Source organism: Oryx dammah, unplaced genomic scaffold (assembly GCF_014754425.2).
Source record: "Oryx dammah isolate SB20612 unplaced genomic scaffold, SCBI_Odam_1.1 HiC_scaffold_11211, whole genome shotgun sequence".
NCBI lineage: Eukaryota > Metazoa > Chordata > Mammalia > Artiodactyla > Bovidae > Oryx > Oryx dammah.
Window position 1 is genome coordinate 307,002 of NW_024080604.1, and position 25,351 is coordinate 332,352.

General features: G+C 43.4%; 1 protein-coding gene across 1 annotated transcript in view; it reads right to left on the bottom strand.

The window, feature by feature from the left end:
• Positions 1-25,117, bottom strand: part of LOC120861032 (colorectal mutant cancer protein) — a 308,064-nt gene extending 282,947 nt beyond the window's left edge. The window contains exon 1 of the mRNA XM_040236721.1: positions 24,441-25,117. Within this exon, the coding sequence (XP_040092655.1) occupies positions 24,441-24,497 (57 nt within the window). The 5' untranslated portion in view covers positions 24,498-25,117. The remainder of the gene's footprint in view (positions 1-24,440) is intronic.
• Positions 25,118-25,351: the final 234 nt, after the last annotated feature.

The window sequence follows — 25,351 nt, forward strand, 5'->3', positions numbered from 1 at the left end:
AGTCCATGGGGTCACAAAGAATTGGACACAACTGAGCGACTGAACTGAACTTAGAATTAGAGAATATGGTAACAAGGCCCCTGCTTAGAAAGCTGAGAAACGGAAACACCAATACCAAATTCCATGTGACCCGAGTTATATCCCTAACTTCCATCCATGCCAACTTCCAAGTAGCTGCGTACAAAAGGAAGTTTTGTGTTGGACTCTTTGCGACCCCATGGACTGGGGTCCACCAGGCTCCTCTCTCCATGGGATTTCCAAGGCAAGAATACTGGAGAGGGTTGCCATTTCCTCCTCCAGGGGATCTTCCTGACCCAAGGATCAAACCCAGGTCTCCTGCACTGCAGGCAGATTCCTTACCACCTGAGTCACCGGGGAAGCCCTAGCTGTGTGCATCTCTACTTTGTTCAATGAAAGGGCCCCAATACTACAAAAATAGATGTTTAAGAGAAACCTTTGATAGAAAGGTAACTTTTTCACTTTACCTCTCAAATTTCCCTGCAAAAGAAAAACAAATATACAAATAAAAAATTGATATATATGAGTTTAATTTAATCTCCCCTTGGAGAAAATCACCAGTTTGCTGAGCATAACAATATCTGCTTCAGTAAACGTTCTATCAATTAGTCTAGCCTAACTAAGCAATTTAACAAAGTCTTTGACTGCAGCAGGACTACTTAAATGATCAAGTATGTTTACTTTAAGATATGGAAATGTTTTATCAAGAGGCCTTTGTTTGCATTTCTAAGCAGAGACTCAGGGATGGCGGCTGTGGACTCAGATGTTATGGATTTCCCTGGCCATGAGAAGTGTCGTGCTTCTCCTTCACTCAGTCTCCCCATCACTAACAATGACACAGTTGTCATCTCTTCTACCACGTACCTGGAACATTAGGTTCACAAGGTAAGTGTTAAGCATTGTGATCACAGCAATGGTCTCCAGACGCAAATCTTAAGTGGAAGGCGGATAACAACACAGGCAAGAGACTTGGCTTATCAAGAAAAAACTATAAGGTGGTTCTAATGATCAGTTAGCTTTGCTTTAATAAAAAATTTCCTACTGCAAAATTAAAAACAAAACTTGGTATCAACATCAGAAGTAAGGTGACCAACCATCCCAGTTTGCTCAGGACTATGAAGGTGTCTGCACTGAAATTCCTGAGCAGTCAGAGAGACAATTATCTCAACAGAAAGTCAAATGAGTAAGAATATTTGCATAATCAGAAATGACTGAACTTCAAACTCAATTCTCTGCATTAAAAACTGGAGCTTGACCACCTTTAGCTCACATATATTTTATATTCCTCTTGTTTTTCTTTTTTAATCTTCAGTTTCATCAAAGGAAACTATGTCAAGATTTAGATATCTGAGGCTCTGTCACTTACTCTGTGACCTTGGGTTAGCTTTTTAACCTCCATATATCAAGAGGTTCCTCATCATGACAGGCACACAGTAAGCACCCAAAGATGAGCCAAGAATATAATTTCTATTTAATACAGTAAGCCCAGGGCTATGACCATATTTTTTCTACTTGTGATTTTTAAATTTCACACCCATCATGTCTATAGTGTTTTCTCTTTTCTTCCCTTTTAAAAATCTTGGAAGAGCATACAAATACAATCAGGTTGATAAGTTCTCCTTAATTCTTCTCCCTTTTTTCTGGCAGACCTACATAAAAAATAAAGAAGCAATTTCATTTCTTTCTTCATTTTAAAATCAGGCCCTACCATGCTCAGTCAGAAAACTTTTAATAATAAAATATCATTATTCCTTTCTCAGTAATTTCTAACTACCAGGGTACTCTTGTCCATGTTAAGATACATTTCCTTTTCCAACCGCTAAGCTAGCAAGAGGAAAATGCTTATTAGGATTCAAGCAACATAAGTAACAAAATATAATTAGCTTCTTGGAATTTATGAGCCTATTCTTTCAACAAAATACAGCAACTATTATTCTTTAAAAATGAATATGATAATGCAAGGATTGCAAAGAAACTTCAATGAATGAAGTAAGGGACATTACTCTCCTATCATATCTGACTAGGTTTCTTTTGTTCTATTGTCCTTTATTCATTTGAGTTTTCCATATCAAACTGATAAAACCACGGACTATCATGTGGGTAGGTGATACAGAAATCATTAAAATGTAGTAATACAGACAAGGTGGCAGGTGAGTCTTGGGGCTCCCAGCAACAGGAAATGGAGCAAGGAATTGTTTATACAAATTACTACTTCAAGGATGTGAAAACATTAATGACGGAAGGAGACAGACTTCCCAATACTATGATAATAGAAAGGAAAATGAAAGAAACTCTTAATCTACTGTACTTAGCAGAATAGTACCTGAGGAGCTGCGAGTGACACTGGACAACCTTTTGGAGTAGAAAGAGAAACACACAATTCCTTCCAAAATCAGGATATTGATTAATTACCAAATCAATGTCCAGTTCCTAGCAAACAGTAGGAGTGCCAGAATGTACGTCCCTTCCTTTTTCTGGCAAAGTTCCATTATCAGCTAGAGCACATGATATAAGGGGATCAGAGATTTCCGACTCGCTCAGGGTTTTCTAAAAGCTGCCTGCAGAGAAAGGTCTGTAGATGAACAAGGAGATCTTGGGAAGTTTACACAAAGCTGAGAGCCAGGGATTCCGTGCTCTATTCTGAGTCATGCCTTCAACACGCAGGGTCTTTGTCAATTGGCTCTTCTTTGATTGTCTCATCCTGAAGTAGGTGTTACAGGGGGCCAGTAGGAAGAGCACATGCAGTGCCAGCCACTCCCAGGACTTAGAAGCTCGTAGGGGAGGAGAAAGTTAAGCTTGAGAAACAGGATGAAGCTACATTTTAAAGCACTTATTATGTGCTTGTAGAAACTAAATGCAACAGGATTTTTAGAAAAGAAGGATAGAGAGTAGGCATGAGGTGGTGCCAAGCAGAGTCAGCTGGACCAAATAAGGGCATTTTCACGATTAAATTGGATAAAGTAAAGAACTGCAAATAACACTGTGCAAATGGCCATGGCAATAAAGATCAAGAATCTCCTCCATGATAACTGGATGATGAAAGAAACAGTCATAGGTAGGGTGGACAGGCTAATGAATCCCTCCTCCATGAAATACGCTCTGTTCCCTGTTTCTTTTCTTTAGACTCCCAGTTCGGCCTATCATGTTACGTTCCTAAATTCCACTCCTAATGGGCTGCCCTCCAGGTTCATCTGTACCACTGACATACAGAGCAGAGAAACAGGGTTGGCGTCTGTGCAGAGAAACACCAGTGTGCCCGGCACACATGAACTGCTGAATATGGTACATCCACGGCCGTATGAAGCAGTGTAGGGGGCTTCCAGAAGATCACTGAAGAGCAGTACATCATCGGGACTTAGTTCAATCACACTATTAGACAATGCCCACTTCCTTCCTTCCATGCTTGTCCCAGTAGGTAGCAGTGATTACAGTGGGGCATAAATCAGATTCCCCGCATTAGAAACTGGTCAGTTCCTTCTTCCACTTTGCTAAGAAGGGTGTAATTCTTAGCAAACCAACTTCCTCCGAGGAAAGGGGGAAACCAGAAGAGAAGCATCTGTGCTAAGCTGGGATCCTTTAATTTTGTGTGTGTGTGTGTTGGGAAATAGGTGATAACAATGTTGTGATAGTTTCAGGTGGACAGCAAAGGGACTACGCCGTACATATACATGTATCCATTCTCCCACAAACCCCACTCTCATCCAGTTGCCACACAACACTGAGCAGAGTTCCCTGTGCTGTTCAGTAGGTCCTTGTTGGTTATGGGATCGTTTAATTTGGACTAACGACACTTTTGAAGGCTAATGAAACTAAGAAACAGTCATAGGTAGGGTGGACAGGCTAATGAATCCCTCCTCCATGAAATACGCTCTGTTCCCTGTTTCTTTTCTTTAGACTCCCAGTTCGGCCTATCATGTTACGTTCCTAAATTCCACGCTATTTCCAATCATTAGTCAAGTTTCCACTACAATCTTTTGATGAGCTGAATAATGGACTATTGAAATCACTGTGTGTGAAGGTTTTAGTCATACAAGTTCCCAGCATCAAGTCTATTTTCATAAACACTCATTTCTGAATGAATGTTATATCTTAGATTCAGAAAATATGTCCGCAATCAATGACATCTCTGGGCAAGAAACTGGGCTCTGACACCTCCCTGCCCCTGCCCTCCCTGGATTCCCTGCTTGGCTTTCAGCCTTCCAGAGAAGGGGGGACAGGGGGTTTCACTCACACAGCTTGGGATCCACCCGTCACTATCTGAAAGCAGCAACACCTAAGGCCATCCCAGCAACCAAAGCCTCCAGGGTGGGCCACTGGATTCAGGAACTCCTTAAAAGAAAAACTGAAACAAACAAAAAAGCCAAAGATACCCCAAAGCTACAAGTGGACCCTCCTCCATTCTGCCAAAATAGTTATTCCAATTACAAGAGTGAAATTGATTACATAGCAGGGGCCACCAAGCCAGTAGGTTAAATGTTGCTCTAGATTAGCATTTTGGTCACATCCACTTTAAACAAAAATTTATAAATAAAGGCTTTAACTGTAGACTTGCAACATAGCTCTATTTAAGGATTTCCAAGTAATCATTTTGTTGTTATTTATAGGAAGTCACCATCAACATAGAGAAAACCCTAGCAATTCATAATGGTCACACTCAGTCAGAAAATAAAATTCAGCAGCTCCTGTGATTAAAAAGGACTCCACTGGGCCTCAGGGACTGAGCTTCCTACAATTAGACTGGTTCATGGAAGACTTTGTGACAACAGGTTAATATGAGATCATGCAGAGAAAGATAATATCAACATACACACAAGAAAGGAACATTATCAGATGTTCAGGTGAAATATCCTTTTTAAATAAACCATTTTAAAATTTATTTCATTGGTGGTTAAAAAAAAAGGCAGGATAACTCATCCTTTCCCATCCCCCACACCTTGATGGATCAGAAGGTCAAGGCCACAGTGGCCAGTTAGGCTGGCCCCGAAGGCTACCCAGCAGGGAGCTGCACAGCAGTCTCGCTGTCTCTCTGCACTCCTGCCCTCGTGCCTTCTGATGCCCGGCAGCCCTCCTTCACCACTTTAAAGGCATTCTTAAATAAGCAGCAGGCAGAAGACTATATGAACGGGCCAAGGTGGAACAACAGATGGTCCCAATTTATTTTAGCCAGTGTATTTGTTTTTTAATTGGCCTTTTCAGTCTTTACATTATTTTACAAAGATCACCCTAGGATCTCAAGATACCCTTGTGTTTTCTTCTTTAACACCAAATACCAACTCTGCATAAAACACTGCTCATTTCCTTCATTCCCTCACATTTCTTTCTTTCTCTTTCCTCTCCCTATCTGCCTTAAATATGTAAGAAAACACAGTTATATAGGTGCATTATTTATATGAGCAGAGAATTGAAAAACTAAATATTTCTTCAATAGCTATTATGGCATACAATATGGACGACTAGAGTTAATAAAATTCAAGTGTTTTTTTTTTTTTAAGAAATATATCAAGAGAAATTTGAGGAAAGAAAGATATAATACTGTGAAACTCAAGTATTATCCCTTTAAAATATTATTACTAATCAAGAGAACATACCAAAATGTTACCTGATAATATAATTACAAGATTTTTTTTTTTTTTACTGATTTCTTTTCCAAATTTTGTATTTACATGCACTACGTTTGTGATCATACCCACATAGCCCTTACCCTGCCCTTTCTTAAGGAGGAATCAAAGGTAGACATGCTCACGTCATATCATGAACTAATCGGATTTTTCTTAAATATTTTTTGTTAAAAACTGTGACTTTAAAAGCACAACCAGTTTCAGTGATAATGGCAGATTTTGAACCATAAACATGTGTATATATTATATACACAGAAAATGCTAGCAGGCAAAGACTGTGGTACTTTGATTCGCACTGGAGTAGGCATAGTACCATTTGGTTGCTTCACGCAACTCCTCATTTATGTGGGACATAAGTGGAGGCATCTATTGTGAAGGCTGGAACAGACAATGATTGCAGCATCAGTCATCAACTCATCTGCATTGTAAGTAAACAGCGATGAAGACCAAAAGATTCCCAAATGACCTCTTTCTGAGCCTTATTAGCCCACAGCCTGCTAGCAGCACATTTCCACTTAGATGACCAACAGGCAACTCAAATTCAGCATGCCTAAGTCCAGACTCATCACAAATTGGATTTTACATGAAATCTCCAGTCTCTCTTGTTAGCACAGTATTAGTCACTCAGTCGTGTCTGACTCTTTGTGACCCCATGAACTGTAGCAATCAGGCTCCTGTGTCCATGGAATTCTCCAGGCAAGAATACTGGAGTGGGTTGCCATTCCTTCTCCAGGGGATCCTCCTGATCCAGGGATTGAACCCAGGTCTCCCACATTGTGGGAGAGGTCTCTCCACAGACTGTTTACCAACTGAGGAAGCATAATCCTCTCAGAAGCCTGGACATCGCCCCCCCCCAGTGCCGCTCCTTCCCAGCAATCTACCAACCCACCCAGCAACCCAAGTCTTAGAGATGCCAGTTCTAGAGACCATGACTAGGCACTGTGCAAACAGCAGGAACTTCTAGAATCAAGACCCAGGTTTAAACTTGGCCTTGCCACCTACTAGATGGATAACCTTGGGCAAGACCCTTAATCCTTCTGAGCTTCCAAACGCCCCTAAAGATAGGACCTTTGTCACAGGAACTGCAGTTTAAATAAGGTCATGCACTCAGAAGGGAATGTTGAGGGCTGGATGCTAAACAAGTGCTAGTGATCAATGCTGGACAGCAGGCTCTCTGGTAGAAATGATAAGTCTGTAGCCCTGAACAGTGTATTAAGTGCTATAATGCAGAAATGCCCAATGCTATCGGGGCGTCGTAGAGGATGGAATCTAGACCAGAGTGGAGATGTCAGGGAAGACTTTCAAGGGAACCAACACAAACTAAGTCCTATGAGAAGAGCAGCAGGAGGTACATAAGCAAAGGTGGAGGCGATGGATAGTGTACTGGAAGAGGACAAATGAACGTGAAGTTCTGGGGTCAAGAGACAACCAGCCACCTTGAAGGTACTTCAAGTAGTTGAGTTGGCTAGAGGTCAGAATGTGAGGGTGACTAGTAGCCAAATATAGCTGGAGAGGCCAACAGGGGCTAAGGAGCTGTACCCTAAAATGCAGGATCATAAGCAGGGAAATGACATTTTAAAAATGCACCCAGGGACTTCCCTGGCAGTCCAGTGGTTAACACTCCATGCTTCCACTGTTGGGGGCATGGGTTCAATCCCTGGTCAGGGAACTAAGATCCCACATGGTCTGTGGCATGGCCAAAATGATAGTAAAAAGTAAATAAAATGCATGCAAAATTCTTAGCACTTCTGAGTGCTATTTCTGAATACTCTATGTAACTGCCTTCATTTTTACTACTATATAATCTGGTTTATGCTGTCCAGAAATTTACAGTGTTGTGTGTTTTTTTCTTAAGGGAGCCTCTTCCTACTAATTATTATGTTAGGGTATTTTTTTAAGCAATTTAAAAATTTTCCTCAATCTACCTGGGGAAAAAAGGCAGAAATGTAAAGAGAAAATCCCATCAGTCTTTACCCTGGCTCTTTGGCAGTCAGAAGAACAATGAAAAGGTTAATTTCTTACATAAGTCATAAACTTCAGAGCTCTCCACATAACTGATCATACTAACTTCTCAATGCCAACTGCTGTGCTCAGCAGTATTTACAAGACACTGCATCAGCCTCACCATTTCATAGCTTAATATGCTCCAGTCTTCCCATCCAGCCCACAAAAGCACCAGTGGTTCAGGGCACTCAGTCACCCAAAGCACCACAGGCTGATTTGATGAAAATGTTATCCTGCCACTGAGGATTACTGCAGTCACACTTTGAATGAAATCTACCCAGTAACCCAGACCTCATTGGAATCCCTTATTAGCTCTATACCATAACCGATGAACACCGGTAATTTTTAAAAACCTAAATTAGTGGAATGAATTGAAATCTTTATCATTCCCACCAGAGTAAGAATCATTCACCTAAGAAAAGCAATTAACATATTCCTGTCACTTGCAAACGAATGCTGAAGATTAACTGCAGGGACTTTTCTACTTTTCCAAGGATGTCTTTCTGCATGTAGGGCACAATTACATATAGAATTATTCTCCATGCACTCACCCTTAAATACTACATATTCATTTCTGTTTTGGAAGGGAACTTTGCTAAGGCTAAAGGCATTAAGTTTAATGCCTTAAGTTAATCATTCTCATGATTTCTAACAATTTTACGTTAATCAGAGCATCAGTGAACAATACTCTCTAAAAAAAAAAAATCACATCTCTAGCAGGATGCTTTTGAATATCAAAACAATTAATTACCGTGTTGAGTTTTGTTGTACTGAAGGCAACAGTTTTTAAAAGTATAGATTAGGCCTTTGATACACATGAAGTGAAGTGAAGTGTTAGTCGCTTAGTCATGTCCAACTCTTGGCGACCCCATGGATTGTAGCCTGCCAGGCTCCTCTGTCCACGGGATTCTCCAGGGAAGAATACTGGAGTGGGTTGCCATTTCCTTCTCCAGGGGAATGTTCCCAACCCAGGGATGGAACCTGGGTTTCCTGCATTGCAGGCAGATTCTTTAGCGTCTGGTCACTGTTATAACCCCACTCAATCTGGAGGCCAAGCTTCACCTCTGCCCTTCACATAAATTTTCCATTTCCACTGAAGGAAATTCTGCAGAAGATGATATGCATAAACGGAGGGAATATTTGCAAGATGAAACAGAAGTCATTTTGTACCATATTTCTTCACTTGGAGTATTCCAACAAAATATCTGCATTGCCATCCTTCGTATTGACCATTTCTAATACAATAGCACGATCTAACCCTAGCTCCTGGAGCTACTCCCACCATCTCATGACTAGGACCTGATTCCGAACAGCTTACACTCTGATCTCGTCTTTTTCTAAGAGAGAATACTCAGAGTCAGCCCAGATACCCCCATGAGCCTCAGCTGCAAACAAAGATCTCCAACCCTGGTAATACTGGGTGGGTCGCTAAAGGCCCAGTGTTTGCTTTCAGAAGGAGGTGGAGGGATGTGTAACACAGATCCAGCTTCAGCGAGTGGGGGGGACCTGGTGGTGGATGATGAAGTAATTGGTTTGAAAGTAGTTGCCTTTGTGTACTTTTTCTTTCTTTAGTTTTTTCTTTTTACTCTGTTCATCATTTGTAACGATCATGTGTCCTGCCAACCACAATGCAATAATGGGCTGAGAATAATGCATTTCTTCAGTCACTGGCCACTCCTGCACCAGGTAAGCGCCTGAGACAGAGAAACAGGTGACAAGATCAGATGACAGAGCGCTAAGGGTTCAGTAGCGTTGCCAGATGGCATGCAGAAGCTGACAGCCCACTGACTGGGAGCTGACAAAGGCCTTCTCGAGGCTGGCATGACTGTGTGAGAGAGGGCGGGGCGGCGGCGGAGGAGGAACATTAACAGCAGGAAGTTCTTGTATTACGCAAGACCTGCACTTCTCCTTTTACCTGTCAGGTATTCAAATTGATCTGGGTGGAATGTTACAGACTTGTGAGGCCACCACTTCGAGGTGGTAGCTCAAGTCACAGGGATGAATAATATCCCTTGGAAGAACATTCTCGGAGATGAGCCGGAGATGCAAGTTCAAGGAATCCAAAACTTCACAACCAGAAAGTGAGATGTGAGAGCCCAGGGTTAAGGTCGCTGACTCGTGCTAGGTCCCTTCCCGTTGCCCTCAAGCATATCCCTCTTCAGCCAACGATCAAACTGTTTCACAACTTCAGAACCCGAGAGAATATGCCACCATTTCCTCCTTTCTGACCATGAGACAAAACCTCAATCAAGAAGCTTTTAGAAAATTCTTTCAAATTGAAAAAGCTGTGCACAGCAACAGAGATAGACTTCGCTGCTGCAGGCACACCTCGAGTCCTCTCAAACCCGCTTACCAAGGGCCCCTCCTTTGGCAGAGGAGCCTCCCCCATCTGTTAGTGCTTTGAGGCAAAGCTCCCACCCACATGGCAGCAACCTTCTTACAGTAAACAGATCACAGCTTAAAAGGGACTCCACAAAGTGTGCGTCGCTGATAAAACCGGGTCTCCATGAAAGAAGTAGTTAGGCAATAGCAATACCTGCACACCGTCTGTTTCTCTGTACCGCTTGCTTATCCTGGGCGTGGGCAGTGACTGGCTGGCCTTCCCTCTGCCATGTTCTATCACCAACTAGGATGGGCATCTTAAGGTCAGTCCTGGGCACAAAGAGGTACCTGATGGCACTATAGCTGGGACAAAATTAGAACAAATGAAATAAAAGTGATAAACACACGAACCTTTTAAAAGTAATTAGTAGGGACGTCCCTGCTAGTCCAGTGGTTAAGACTCTATGCTTCCAATGCAGGGGGCCTGGGTTTGATCCCAGGTTGGGGAACCAAGATCCCACAGGCTGTGTGGCACAGTCAAAAAGAAAAAGTTTTTAACTGATTAGTACTGCCATTTGCTAGCTCATTAACATTCTGACTCTGTAAATCCAAAAAAGGAAATACATTTCTTTTGCCAATATTTGGAAAAACATTTTCCCAGATAATGAGCTGTTGGCATTGAAGTCCAGCAAACATCAGCAGGCTGTGAAACTCTTTTCTTGGATATTGTCTTCATGACAAGTCTGTCTCCACTTAAGAACTTCTTTTAAAAATTTTTCTAAAAATTTTAGTGCTCACTTACAACCACAGCTACAAATGTTCTGTTTGTAGTAGCAAAATAATAAAAATAATACTATGAGAGCTATTAGTATTTATCAGGCACTTTGATAAGCACTACATAGCTTATGTCACTGGTCTTCACCAAGGTGAATTTTCACTATTTTATAATCAAGAATGTGCAGCCCAGAAAAGCAACTGATTCCAGATCGCCTAGCTAGGAAGTGGTAGAGCTGTGATTTCAGAGCACACAGCTTCACCACAGTTTTGCAGATGGACAAACTGAGGTGATAAATCAAGTGACTTGGCCCAGAGAAGAAGTTAGTGAAGAAGTTGACGAATAAAGAGACTTTTCTCTCGGTCATTCAACATATTACCCTGATTCCAAGATGTCCTCATTGCTGGCTGGGACTTTTATGCCAAATAAGAAGGGTGACCTATCTCCAACACTGAGGGAATTAAAGGGCTTGAAGGCAGTTCCATCACATCAGACACTTTCTTTGGCCTTAATTATAAACTATGTATGTCCAAACAGCATTTTCATCAGCATCTCAGAAGCCCCAAAGGAGAAACAGTCTGAAAAGTCACTCTATTAATCACACCAGAAGGCAACCTGCCTTCTGATCTCTGAGTACATCAAAGCATCCTGAAATAATGGGATCCCAACTTTAGTTTATTTCTACCCACTAGAAGTCAAAACTCCTGTCTTGGGGTCCAACTCACCTACTTTCCCCTCCTCACTACTAACCCCTGATTAATAATCAGCCCCAGCAGAGCAGCCCTGGACTACTTCCTTCCCACAGTGCTCTGAGTCCATGCTCACTCTCATCCAAATACTTAATCAAAAGTGCTCCCAATCAAGCATGAAAATAAATTAGATTTTGGTTTAACCAGGATTAGATTCACAGCACCAAGAAATAAAGTAACAGTTATCTACTCTAACAGACAAGCCTCAGACTTCCTGGCTACTCTCCACAGGTCCCTCTTGCTAAAGCCCTTTCCTAAAAAATCTTCCTTAAATACTGTGAAATCACTGCATGTCAGTGGAACAGCCTAACTCTTCAAGTGCCATGAACATAACTGCTAACTCTGGTGCCTAACACTGCTTGAGATAACCTAGTCTGTATATACACAGCAGCAGGGGGAGAGCTGCTGGGTGTCAGCTAGAGAAAGGAGCACTGGCCTCACGATGCATCAGGGAGTAACTTATTCCTGGACATCGTAGAGGAAGGAGTCTCCTGGGCTTGAGTGAGCCCATCTGTTTTCCATGCAGAAGCCGTGTATGTGTTCATGCCTCATTTTACACTCACAGTAACTCCATCTGGAAATATCAAGAAGCCAGAGGCTGTGCAAAGCTCCAACCACAGAGAAAACGCAGACGTGGACAAAGGAGAAGAGGAATAGGGAACTGATGTCCAAATACATGAAGCACTGTTACCGTGCAACAACAAAAAACTTCCTGTATAATTTGATCAAACAAATGGAGGCAGACTTGAACAGAGATTTCTCTGACAAAGATAGGGCCAATAGGCATGTGAAAAGATGCTCAACATCAGTAATCATTAGGGAAATAAAAAGAGGAACCACAAGTAAATGACACTTCATACTCATTATGATGGCTATTATTTAAAAAGCAAAATAAAACAGAAAAGAAGTGTTGGCAAGGATGTGAAGAAGCTGGAATCTCTGCATTGCTGGTGGGAATGATGTAAAGTGGAGCAGCCTCTAAAATGGTATGGCCATTCCCCGCAAAGTGAAACACGGAGTCCACACATGCTCTAGCAATCCTACTTCTGGGAATGTACCCAAATGAAGTGAAATCAAGGAGTCCAACAGATATTTGAATACCCACAGGCATCACAGAATTTTTCACAGTAGCCATGAAGTAGAGGCAACCCAAGTATCCATTGACATATGAATGGATAAACCAAACATAACATGACAAATAGATGGGGAAACAGTGGAAACAGTAACAGACTTTATTTTTCTGGGCTCTAAAATTACTGCAGATGGTGACTGCAGCCATGAAATTAAAAGACACTTACTCCTTGGAAGAAAAGCTATGACCAACCTAGACATCATATTAAAAAGCAGAGACATTACTTTGCCAACAAAGGTCCATCTGGTCAAAGCCATGGTTATTCCAGTAGTCATGTATGGATGTGAGAGTTGGACTATAACGAAAGCTAAGTGCTAAAGAATTGGTGCTTTTGAACTGTGGTGTTGGAGAAGACTCTTGTGGGTCCCTTGGACTGCAAGGAAATCCAATCAGTCAATCCTAAGGAAATCAGTCCTGAATATTCATTGGAAGGACTGATGTTGAAGCTGAAACTCCAATCCTTTGGCCACCTGATGTGAAGACCCAACTCACTGGAAAAGACCTTGATCCTGGGAAAGGTTGAAGGCAGGAGGAGGTGGGGACGAAAGAGGATGAGATGGTTGGATGGCATCACTGACTCTATGGACATGAATTTCAACAAGCTCTGGGAGTTGGTGATGGACAGGGAGGCCTGGCATGCTGCAGTCCACGGGGTCGCAAAGAGTCAGACATGACTGAGCAACTGAACTCAACAGAGATTATCATTCAGTCATAAAAAGGATGTTCTGACACGTGCTACAGTATCAATGAAACTAGAAGACATTATGCTAAGGGAAACAAACCAATCACAAAGGAATAAATATTTTATGAAACTCAAGGTATCAAGATGAGTCAAATTCAGAGGGGCAGAAAGTAAAATGGTAGTTACCAGGGAGAGGAAGGAAATGGGGAGTGTTTGATGGGCACAGAGTTTCAGTTGAAGGTGAAGAAGCGCTGGAGACAGATGGTTATGAAGATTGCACAATAATATGAATGTACAAGACTGTTAATTTTATGTGATTTATATTTTACTATAATTAAAAAAAAAAAGGCTAGAATGATTGACTAAGTCCTGCACTATCAACAGACAGCAACTGGCAAACCAGCCAGACAGATATTCCCCCAAACAGAACATACTGCTCTTCTGGATTTCTTACCTGGTAGACCCCAACGAGGTTGACCAATAAAAACCCATGGAGTGCGGACTACTACAATATACGGCAAAATCATACTTAGAGCTAAAAATAAATTTTTCCAATTATTTTAATAGTGTGATTTAGTAGTAATGCCATATGGAGATGAGAATACAGAAGAATTAGACTTTCACCTCTTAAAATAATTGCAGACGATTATTATAAAACACATACTTTAAAACAAATCCTGAGATATAGAAACTGAGGAAGTTGAGGCAGAAGAGGAAAAACTATCCCTGGGAGTTAAGGAGAAAAAAAATCTGGTTTCTACACTTCCGCTCTACCACTAACCAGGCTTCATGCCTCAGCTTCCTAATCAATCATGCAAATAGCTTGGATAAAACAAAATGCAAATCAAAGAAGTTCTTAATGGCGCCACCCAACAGAAACATCTCCTTTGTCTAATTTCAGGCTTACCTGGCAACTTTCTGGTCATGATCTGACTGCTAAATAGCTATGCTTTTCAAAAGGAAAAAAGTGTCAACATTCCAGGCTCCTTGGAGCTATATTAATTATAAGTCAATAAACTTATGAAAGTTCATAAAAAAGTCAAGTCAAGTGATCTTAAATAGTGGAAGGAAACTGGTCCAAGTGACAACGGAAAACAGCTCAGTTTTCCTAATTCAGATATACTCTATATATCAGCATCCATCAACACTGAACAATCCATCAAGGAAGGGAAGGCAGTTTTCAAATCATTCTTGGCCAGTGTTCACATCACTTAGTCCTTTAAACCATTCCTCTCAAGGTAAAAGCATACTCACATACTCTGAGGACGTTCGAAAATAATATAGTTTATTTTAGTGCATACAACAATTTCTGCTTGGAGAAAATGACACCATCTGAAAGTCTGGACATATGCAAAGGCTTTAAGAGAGTGAAGGAAACAAAAGGGGAAGCATCTGACCCATCGCTCTACCTTTTTTGAGAACAGTTTCTTTTAATTGGCTTTTGGGACACAACGTTCCCGGCCTTTTATTGCTAGCTCCTCCTGTTCCTGAGGACATCTTCCTGCCCCTAGCCCCTCAAAAGAACACATACACACACAAGAAGGATTTTAAAAAAATAAATTCAGGCGTATTTTCAAAACACTCCAGAGAAACCCAGATTCTTCTCCAAAGTCTACAAAGAAACAGGTGATCTCACCAGAACTATCTTTCCTGATCTCACCTCCTTCCACTCTCCCCTTGCTCACTGCACTCCGAGGCACATCTCCTTGCTGACACATACCATGCGCGCTCTGGCCCCTGACCTTGACCTTTATTTGTCCCACTGCCTGAAACAGTCCTCATCATCTTTTGCATGACTCCATCCTCCTTGCCTTCAGGTCTCGGTTCACAGATTGCCGCAGACAGGTCTTCCTTGATCACGTAATAGCATCCCTCCCTCCTTCACTCTTCCTTCCTCCTGTGCGTCACCACTGGATGTATCTGTCACGCATGTTGTCTGTTTGCCGCTGGAATGTAATATTCATTAAAACAGGGACTGCATCAGTTTTGTTTCTGTAACCCCACACCGAAAAACAGCACCTGGCAGACAGAAGGCACACAAGGTTTGTTGAATGGAAAAATGAGCTAAGAATAGACAGAGTAATAATGATCAAACTAAAGTTTTAAACATGTGTCCTTTAACCAAAATACATAACTGGTCAATCCAACACATCTGTCCCACTATGAAGTAATTGCTCTCGGGTCCAACAAGTAAATATGAAGCCTGTAGATGCCCTGAGTCACATATTGACGAGGTGCCGGCAATACTGTGATGGGTTTCACTCTGTGCCTGCTTTCAAAGATCACATGGTCTCCCAGGGAGGTTATGGATAAAGTAGATATTCTGACCACAGATGAGGAAAGAATGACTAACCTGGGAGGCTGAGAAGGACCCGGGCAGGAGCAAGAAGTCCCTGCAAGTGTGCCATGTATTCTATGAACAAATCAACACAACCCATAGGAAACAGGGACAAGCCATTACCCCACTCTCACTGTGCAACCAACCAGCGGATCCACTCTTTTCTAATTGCTGGGCAATCTTTTTCCATGGTGGCATTCTTCCTTTGACAATTGCTTCAGTATTTCTCACAAATCCAGCTGGAGTTGTTCACTGATGTGCCTGCACCCATTGAGGCTTCATGAAGCTTTTTGTTCTCAGAACACCACCGCCTTTGGCTTATGAGTGCATTTCCATCTCAGGTCCTATATGTCCCGGCACGTGTTCCAAGCACCAACCAAATCTCCTGACAAGTACGCTACCTCACAATGTCCCACCAACCAAAGCATGGAGTAGCTTCACCATACAACTCTTTCAGCCCAACAGATTTTGATTGCTCTTTACAAAGTTAACAACCCTTAACTTACAGTTTTTTGTATGGCAAGTAGAATCACCAGCTGCTAATGTCCGAGAATGGAGGAAGCACAAGCTGGAATCAAGATTGCCAGGAGAAATATCAATAACCTCAGATATGCAGATGACACCACCCTTATGGCAGAAAGTGAACAAAAACTAAAGAGCCTCTTGAAAGTGAAAGAGGAGGGTGGAAAAGTTGGCTTAAAGCTCAACATCCAGAAAACTAAGATCATGGCATCCAGTCCCATCACTTCATGGCAAATAGATGGGGAAACAGTGGAAACAGTGTCAAACTTTATTTTGGGGGGCTCCAAAATCACTGCAGATGGTGATTGCAGCCATGAAATTAAAAGGCGCTTACTCCTTGAAAGGAAAGTTATGACCAACCTGGACAGCATATTCAAAAGCAGAGACATTACTTTGCCAACAAAGGTCCGTCTAGTCAAGGCTATGGTTTTTCCTGTGGTCATGTATGGATGTGAGAGTTGGACTATAAAGAAAGCTGAGCATCGAAGGATTGATGCTTTTGAACTGTGGTGTTGGAGAAGACTCTTGAGAGTCCCTTGGACTGCAAGGGGATCCAACCAGTCCATTCTAAAGGAGATCAGTCCTGGGTGTTCACTGGAAGGACTGATGTTGAAGCTGAAACTCCAGTACTTTGGCCACCTCGTGCGAACAGTTGACTCATTGGAAAAGACCCTGATGCTGGGAGGGATTGAGGGCAGGAGGAGAAGGTGATGACAGAGGACGAGATGGTTGGATGGCATCACCGACTCGATGGACATGGGTTTGGGTGGACTCCGGGAGTTGGTGATGGACAGGGAGGCCTGGTGTGCTGCGGTTCATGGGGGTCGCAAAGAGTCGGACACGACCGAACAACTGAACTGAACTGAATGCCTGAGGTTTTTTTTTTTTTTTTTTTTTGCCTAAATTGTCTCAAAGTGTAATTTCCTCTGCTGTGTTTCAAAGATATACTGAAGGATTTACATAAAAAGCACTTTATAACCTCAGTCATTCCTTATGATAACGCAAACTTTCGAAAAGGTGTTCTCTTTCCTTTTTGTGTTAATGTTGGCTGCTTCTGTTCAGCAAGAGAAAAGGGGTATTTGATAGAAAGAGAGGACAGCTCTGTGATCCCAGTAAATATTTACTCTACAAATTGAACTTCTCTTTATCTGTATAATCCAGGTTATTCTCTTCCTGTTTCTTTCAAGAATAAAAGTTGGCCACTGCCTGGAGAATCCCAGGGATGGGGGAGCCTGGTGGGCTGCCGTCTATGGGGTCACACAGAGTTGGACACGACTTATGGGGTCACACAGAGTCAGAAGCAACTTAGCAGCAGCAGCAGCAGGAATTCAGGTGCGTTTTAGGGGAGGTGAGAATATAATTGCCAATAACTTATCTCTGCCATGCCACCCCCCGCCCTGCTGATATAGAAATCTACATCCTGACTACTATCAATTTTCTGTGTCTTTTTTTAGCTTGTCTAATTCTATAAGCTTGCTAACATAAATCTCTTTCCCAGAATCTAGAGATTACTTAAAATGTAACCTTGGTTTCCTAAAGTTTGACTCTTTGGATCAAAACCTAAATTTCAAATCTTTTTTCATCACCAACTTCTTAATCTTTCTGTAAAGGCAGCTTTTATTTTCTAGTTACAGCCTGGCTGTGGGAGGACGCCTTCCACATGACGTGTGCCGGGTAAATTCGCCTCAAGCAGCTATTAAAATAGCACCTTGAGTTTACTTGGCGGGTGTCTCCATCATACTCCCTGCTTTGGATGTGTGCCCCTCTCGAAGTCCTGGCACCTCAAACCTCCTAACCACAGTCCTCTAAAGAAGTCATTAAGGTGAAAAGTCTTGGGACTGATTTTCAAACTTCCTGCCTGGACAAAGCCCTTCCTCAGAATCAAGGTTCTCACTCTGCGTTCAGGTCTGGGGCTGTCTCAAGTTCCGATCGCCTGCCTGGTGTCTGACTGACCTCTCTCCCGTGTTTCTTGACCGCCTCCGGGGCCAGCCACGACTCATGACTCGTGCCTCCTGCTGGGCTCCGCTCACTGTCTCTCCGGCCCTCTCAGCACACGCCACCCCAGGACCCAGCAGCAGCAACTGCCCTGCCGCAGCTGGGGCTGTCCACCTCATCGGCTTTTTCTTTTTAATCAACCTCAGGGCTCGGCAGGCCCCCAGTGATTTAGCCAACTGTAGTAGAAGTCTGGTGGGCTGCAGTCCATGGGGTCGCTAAGAGTCGGACATGACTGAGGGACTTCACTTTCACTTTTCACTTTCATGCACCGGAGAAGAAAATGGCAACCCACTCCAGTGTTCTTGCCTGGAGAATCCCAGGGACGGGGGAGTCTGATGGGCTGCAGTCTATGGGATCGCACAGAGTCGGACACGACTGAAGCGACTTAGCAGCAGCAGAAGTCTAGAGCCCCACCTGCAGGGGTGAGAGAACCCTAATCTTTGTCACAGAGAACATCTCATTCTCATTCGGGCACCTCACATATTGCAGCACGAATTCCTCCAATGCCTCAGGGCACACGGGCCGCGGGGTAGAGGTCACACGGCCTCATTTTCCTTCAGTTTCAGTGGGGACAGAAGGAAGGCCTTCTTGGCTGAAGACTCTTTATCAATAAATCTCCTTTAATGCTCTTGAAAATCAGTGTCTAGAATTCTTCAGCCACTTGAAGGTGAAGGCAATGAGCATACTCATTTCATTCTTGTCAAAAAAATTTATCTGGGTATTGCATAGAGGTTACAATACAAATCAAGGTAAACAGGCTTATTAAATAGGATACTCCCTCCCAGGAAAATAGGATGAAAAGCTGAGAGTAATAATAGAAACTAACAAAAAGAACCACTAGAGGAAAGGCAGATTCTGGAGAAAGACCAACTGGCCTCGAAGTTTGACCCCACCATTCATGATCTGTATAATCTTCATAAGGGTTTTCATCTCTTATGCCTTAATTTCTCTATCTGTAACATGGACATCAAATAATGTATGTCATAGGGTTTTTGTTAATTAAGCAAGTGAATACCTAGAAAATGCTTAGAAAGTGTTATCTATACAAACCAGTAAATGAATGGCTAAAAACACAAAATAAAATAGGAAAAGTTATTGCTAGCCATTGGGAATTAGGAGATCAGGGTTTTAGGCATGGCTCTTGTTTTGTGACTTCTGTACTAGATTAAAAATGGTTGCAAATGCTTTATCACACCCCCTTGAAGAGGTGGGATCTCTTTCTTCACCCCTCTGAATCTGGGCTAAGCATACAGCTGTTCTAACCAACAGAATACAGATGTGACTCTTCCCAATTTCAGTCCTACATTTTAAAAGAATTGGCAGCTTTCACTCCCTCCTGGGAACCTAGCTGCCATGCTGAGAGGAAACCCAAGCAGCACATGGGCAGGCCCACAGCCCACAGCCCACACACACTGGCCAGCCACGTTATTAAGCCATTTTGGAGGTGGATCATGTAGCTGCAGTCACAGACACAAGTCCAACCACCTCCACCTCTGCCCAAAACTGCAAAATCACAAGTAAGATAGGTATTTCAAGCCTTTAAACTTGGGGGGCAGTTTGTTACACAGCCATGGACAGCCAAAAAAAAATCCTCAGACCAAGCACTCAAATCGGTTGTTCAAATTCTATGTTTATGAAAAGGGAAGAGAGAGAAGAGGCAGGGCATTCATTCAAACGTTTGTTCAACACCTACTATGTACACAGGCTCTGTGACACTGCTATTGTGATGCTAATGATTTGTGTCTAAGACAGACAGTAGACAACTCATTACAATGAAGCGTGATTCCAAAAGGACAGAGGCATCAGAAAGAAGTAGAAAAGGGTGTGGGCACATCAGGAGATCTTCCAGTCCCAATATTTTGTAAACTTGATGATGTAGAGTAAGTACATCTGTGAGAGAGCCACTTGGATTATCTTGTTTGATTATCTCATCTAGAGAACGATTTTCTCCTGTACAAATCCACTTCTTAATTAGAGTACCAATAAAAATATGGGTTTCAGTAGCTACACAACAAGTGAACGGTGAAAGCACAAGGAGTCGCCTCTATAACCTACATTCAGGAGCGGAATACTCTCATGAAAGAGGATTTGAATAAAGAAAGAAGGACAGGGTTAAGGGACATCTGATTTCTTTTAGGGCAACTAAGGTTTCAAAGTAAATAGTGATGGGAGAATTTTACCTATTCATTGCTTGATGTTTAAAAAGCAAAGAATATACACTGATTGCTTTGGACAGGAGGTTTTAATCACTGCCAGAAAAGAACAAACCCTTAAAGACAAAGTTTAAGTTTGCTACATAAATAGGCAGCTGTCTATCAGGCAAGCAGATGCAGTCCACTGCTATCCTGTGAAGATAAATTCAAGTCATTACCCTCATAACGCTGTACCTCAAGACATCCTTCCGAGGTCTGAATAATTCTAAGAACCAAAAAATGTGATTACGGCAGTGAAATAAGGTTCAACTACATACTGGTCCCACAAGTTTTAACCAAGACAAAGAGAACTAATTGCTGACAGAAAACGCCACGGCAATGAGGAAGAAGATTTAGCAGCCTTTCCTTGACGAGGTTTGGGAGAATTTATTCTAATGCTGCTGAAAGTGTGTCTATTCAGCTTCTTGATCATGGGGGAGAGGACCTGAAAGTCAAACATTTAATTTTCTAAGTACTTTTAAATTTGTCTGGTGTTGAAGTCCTTCCTTAACTTTGTGTTAGGAAAAGAAAAACAGTCTTTGATAAAGAGAGCCAACAGACAAGAAAAAAGAATAGCCAACTCACGCTTCTCAAATTTTCCTTTCGTTGTGTTGTTGTCAATGATAGGATTAGTTCACTTTGGTTAAAGTGTTTAGACCTGATAAAATCATTTGTGGTCATCCGTATGACCACAGGTAGAGACAATTTTACTGTCTCTTCTTACTATGTCACAGAATCTTAAACAGCTATTGTTTAAAATAAAGACACAGAAGGAACACATTCATGAACTTCCTGTCTTTCCATGTTTAAAGTCCTCATGCCCAGTACCCAGCTGGGTCTCCTGGTCATGAATCCTGCACACCCACACGCCTCCTGCCTCTTGCACCCAGGCATTCCTGGGGCACTGCAGGCAAAGGCCAGTGGGGACCAGGCTAGCTGCAGTCACCAACAGGACCAGCAAATGACAACAAGAAACTAATTTCAGTCACTCCCCCTTGTTTAGGATGTTACAGCGTCGTTGTCAACAATATCATATAAGAGGCAATGACTGGTGGCTAGAGGACACTTGTAGAAGGGCTGAGCTCTCAAGTCAACACCAATGAGACAGCGTCTTGTTCATGATACCCAGGATAAGGCAAGGCAATATCGCTACTCTTCCTGCCCTGAAATGCCTTGGTGAGCTCAATCTGACCCCAAGGCGACCTCCACACAGCTTTGAGGCTCCTGGGCAATAAGAGCTACGTCACCAAAAAGTAGGTCTTAATAAAAGAGAATGGCGACTCTGCCCACCAAGACATTAAAGCAAAACCAGTGTTTAAGAGAAAAATTACAGTGAAAATGGGAAACTCTCCTTTACATCACGGACCTTCATGAGAAATACAAATGAACTGTATTCAAGTCTATGGATCCATATGGATACTGCTCCATGGATACTACAGAGAAGGCAATTGCTACAAATACTGCCCATGATAAAGTGAACTGAGATTTAGGGTCCACAAGGTATGAATCACACAACCCTCTTTTGCTTACAAATTCTCTTTACATATACCCTGATTTAAAATATGGGGGAATTCTCTGGTGGTCAAGGACTCTGCGCTTCAATTGCAGGGGGCACAGGTTCGATTCCTGGTCAGGGAACTAAAACCCCGAAAGATGTGCAGCACAGCCAAAAAAAAAGTATTTAAATATATACATGTGTGTGTGTGTGTGTGTATAAAACTACTCTTAAAGCCCATTTCAACTACTTAATCTACAGGGAAACTCAAGATTGTGGGGACAGAGTGGCAAGTAAGTCACTAGGCCTAGAAATGGAAACCAGCCGAGAAGCAAATGAGCAGACATGGAAGGACAGGAGAGGAATCTGGCAAAGGACGTGGCTGGGACACTTGTTTGTTAGGAGCAAAACTATGTTCTACAATGCTGTATTACTACTGCTCCAACCAATGCAGGGGCCACGAAGCACCCTCAGTGCTTTCACGTGGCCACAGGGTTTTCCAAGGAACTCCTAAGGAGTGGATACAGCCAGGCAAATAATGGAGCGTTATACCTCCCACTTGAGTTTCACAGGTATTCTTGGCTCATCTAATGCACTCACTGACTGTGCCAATACTATTCAAGTCAATCCAAGCCTCCTTTCTCTCTCGTCAGCATTCTAGTCACCTTCATCCTAAACCTGTGATTCATTTTTTAAACAAAGGTGCCTGAATAACATACTTGTCGGGTGACAGAGACTTAAAGTTGCCACACAGAAACAAACGATGTGAAGGGCCTGGCAAAGACTGTGCAAGATACATGCCTCCGATTTCTTAATTTTTTTTTAAACTTTCTATTTTGTATTGGGGTACAGCCAATTAACAATGTTGTGACTGTTAATTTCAGGTGAACAGGGAAGGGACTCAACCATCCATATACATGTATCCATTCTCCTCCAAACTCTCCTCCCATCCAGGCTGCCACATAACACTGGGCAGAGTTCCCTGTGCTATACAGCAGGTCCTTATTGGTTATCCATTTTAATTATAGCACTGTGTACATGTCCATCCCAAACTCTTAACTATCCCTTCCCCTCAGCAACCATAAGTTCGCTCTCTGAGTCAGTGAGTATCTTGGTTTCTTATCTTAAATGACTTTAGAAGACACATCAAAGGCTTCTCCTTAAACAGTGCTATTAGTGGAGTGGGTTGTAGGTTCTACTTTAGATGTGAAACCTCTCCCCACATGTAAAATTGGCAAAAATCACTTGGGTCTTTGAACCTCTTCCCCTACCTCCCGTTTTTAAGTGAAGCCCTCACTTTTAGCATCTACGTCACAGGGAAAACCATGGGGATTAAGAAAGGTCTTTACCTCATTTGGCCAACATCTCACAATGCTGTTTCAAATGGGAGCTGGGACAACTCAGCACCAAAACACTCAGAGCACCAGGCAGGGGCCACCTGTCCTCCCTGCTGGATATCGGCCTCAGACCTCCTCAGATTTCCCCCTTCTACACCCCCTGTGCTTCCCCAGCACCAGCCCTCACCCCTAGAGAGGGCTCCATCCTTTCATTTTCCCTTCACAGCTGGTAATCTGACATCACCTCTATCTGCCTTCAGGCTGTAATGTTCTTGGTTCCTTTTCTTCCCCTTTGCTCTCTCCAGCCGTACTCAAGAAGCACAGACTGTTTTGCCCCCAAATGGCTCAGGGATGATAAGAGGAAAATCCACAGCCACCAAGCCTCCTGCTGTAGACGCGGATCACACAGACTTCCTCCTCTCTTCTGAGCATCCAGTTCTGTAGGTTTCCCATAACCACTTTCCAGGTATTCAAAGCCTGGGAGATGGGGGGTGGGGGTTGGCATGTGCCAGATGCATCCCTAAAGTCATCAAAAAAGGTGGCCTTCAGCATCTGACCACTCATATATTTGCATACCGTTTCATGAAGCTTTAATTTCAAAGCTGGTCTCCAACACTCAAGTGGATTTGTTACTGCGGGAGCCAGGAATTGCAAATGTGCTTGCCTCAAAGACTCGGGAGTCCAGTCCCGGGCAGGAAATAAAGTTCTAAGTCGCTTTGATGTGTTTCCTCTCCACTCCCCTTCCCAGCGCGGGTCATTAGTTTCCTCCGAGGAAAGACCACCTTGCCTGAACTGCAGCACACGTGGGAGCCAGTGGCAGGCTCAGGGCTCCAACAAGCCCCCGGGCCTCACCAAATTACTTACCGTCAGACTGAGCTCAGCTGGGACCCCCGTGTATTTTGCAGACTACGAAAGGGAATGTGGTACATGCCACTGGAGGAAGGGTGGTGGGAAGGGACCGGGGACCCAGACCACGGAGAGTAAAACGCTTTAGCGTTTGGAGTAAAACGCTTTGGTGCGAGCTTGTTTCTTAAGACACCCCTTTCAGACCGAAACATCAAGCCAGTTCAGCTCATTTCCTGAGTAGCACAACAAGTTAAAACAAGATCCAGAAAATCTATTAATCTTTAATTGCGCTGCCTCCAGACTGGGAGCGCAAGGCGGTGGCGTGTAGGGAAGTGAGAGATGGGGAGCGGGGGGAGGTGGTGTAGCAAAGCCAATGCCTAAGAAACCGGAGCTCCTGACCTCAGCTGTTTCTTACCTCACTCAGCTCGGCCGAGGAGTCGTTTCCATATTTCATGGCAACTCCAGAATTCATGACTGCACTTTTCAGAGGCGAGAGCTCCTCCTCCTCTAGGTCTCGGAACTGACGAGTTGCTTAGCAGGCTGGGTATCCACTGCTTGGTCCCTTCTTCTGGCACATTTCAGTCTAGACAGCCATTTTCACCCAGGACAGTGGTGAAGCCCAAACGAAGGATGCAGGCACTCCTAGAAGGCACGGAGCCGGCTCGCGTTTCACGGACGAGCCGTTGCTGCAGGAGGCTGGGCGGTGTGGCGCGCTCGCAGCTGCCGCAGCGGCAGGGCCGGCGCGGGGACCCGGGCACTGCCACCCTCGGCGCCGCCTCGCCTCTCTTACGAGGTCTGGGCGCCCCCCATGACCGGGCGGGAGGGTACCTCCGGCAGGATCCGGTCCCCTGCAGGGCTTCGGCTAATTTCTGAAGAAACCAGGGCGGCGGGCCGAGGAGGATCCGAGCCTCGGGTTCCGGGGAAGGAAAGAAAGCTGGAGAGAGCGGGAGTGCCGCTGCACTTCGCGGCGAAGTTTCCCGTTTGAATCGTCTGGAGTTGTAAGTGTTTTCTGATTGAATACAGCTGTCTAGCTGCTGCCTACGGGGTAAGCGGAGGAGGCGGGGCCAGAAAGAGAAAAAAAGGGAGGAGACCGAGCAGAGGAGATCTTGCCTAGAGAGCAAACATCCTTCCAGCTAGCTCTCTGAGATGGTAACTACAGGACCCAGGTCTAGCAGGAGAGAAGAAACGGGAAAAGCCACCTGAGCAACTGTGCAGCAAAATTAAAAAACATGAAACTTCCCTCCTAGTAGCCACTTTCCATAATTTCAAGACAAGGCAGCGCTGTGCACTTCTCATGGTACGTTAAAATTTTACAGAAGTGTGGGG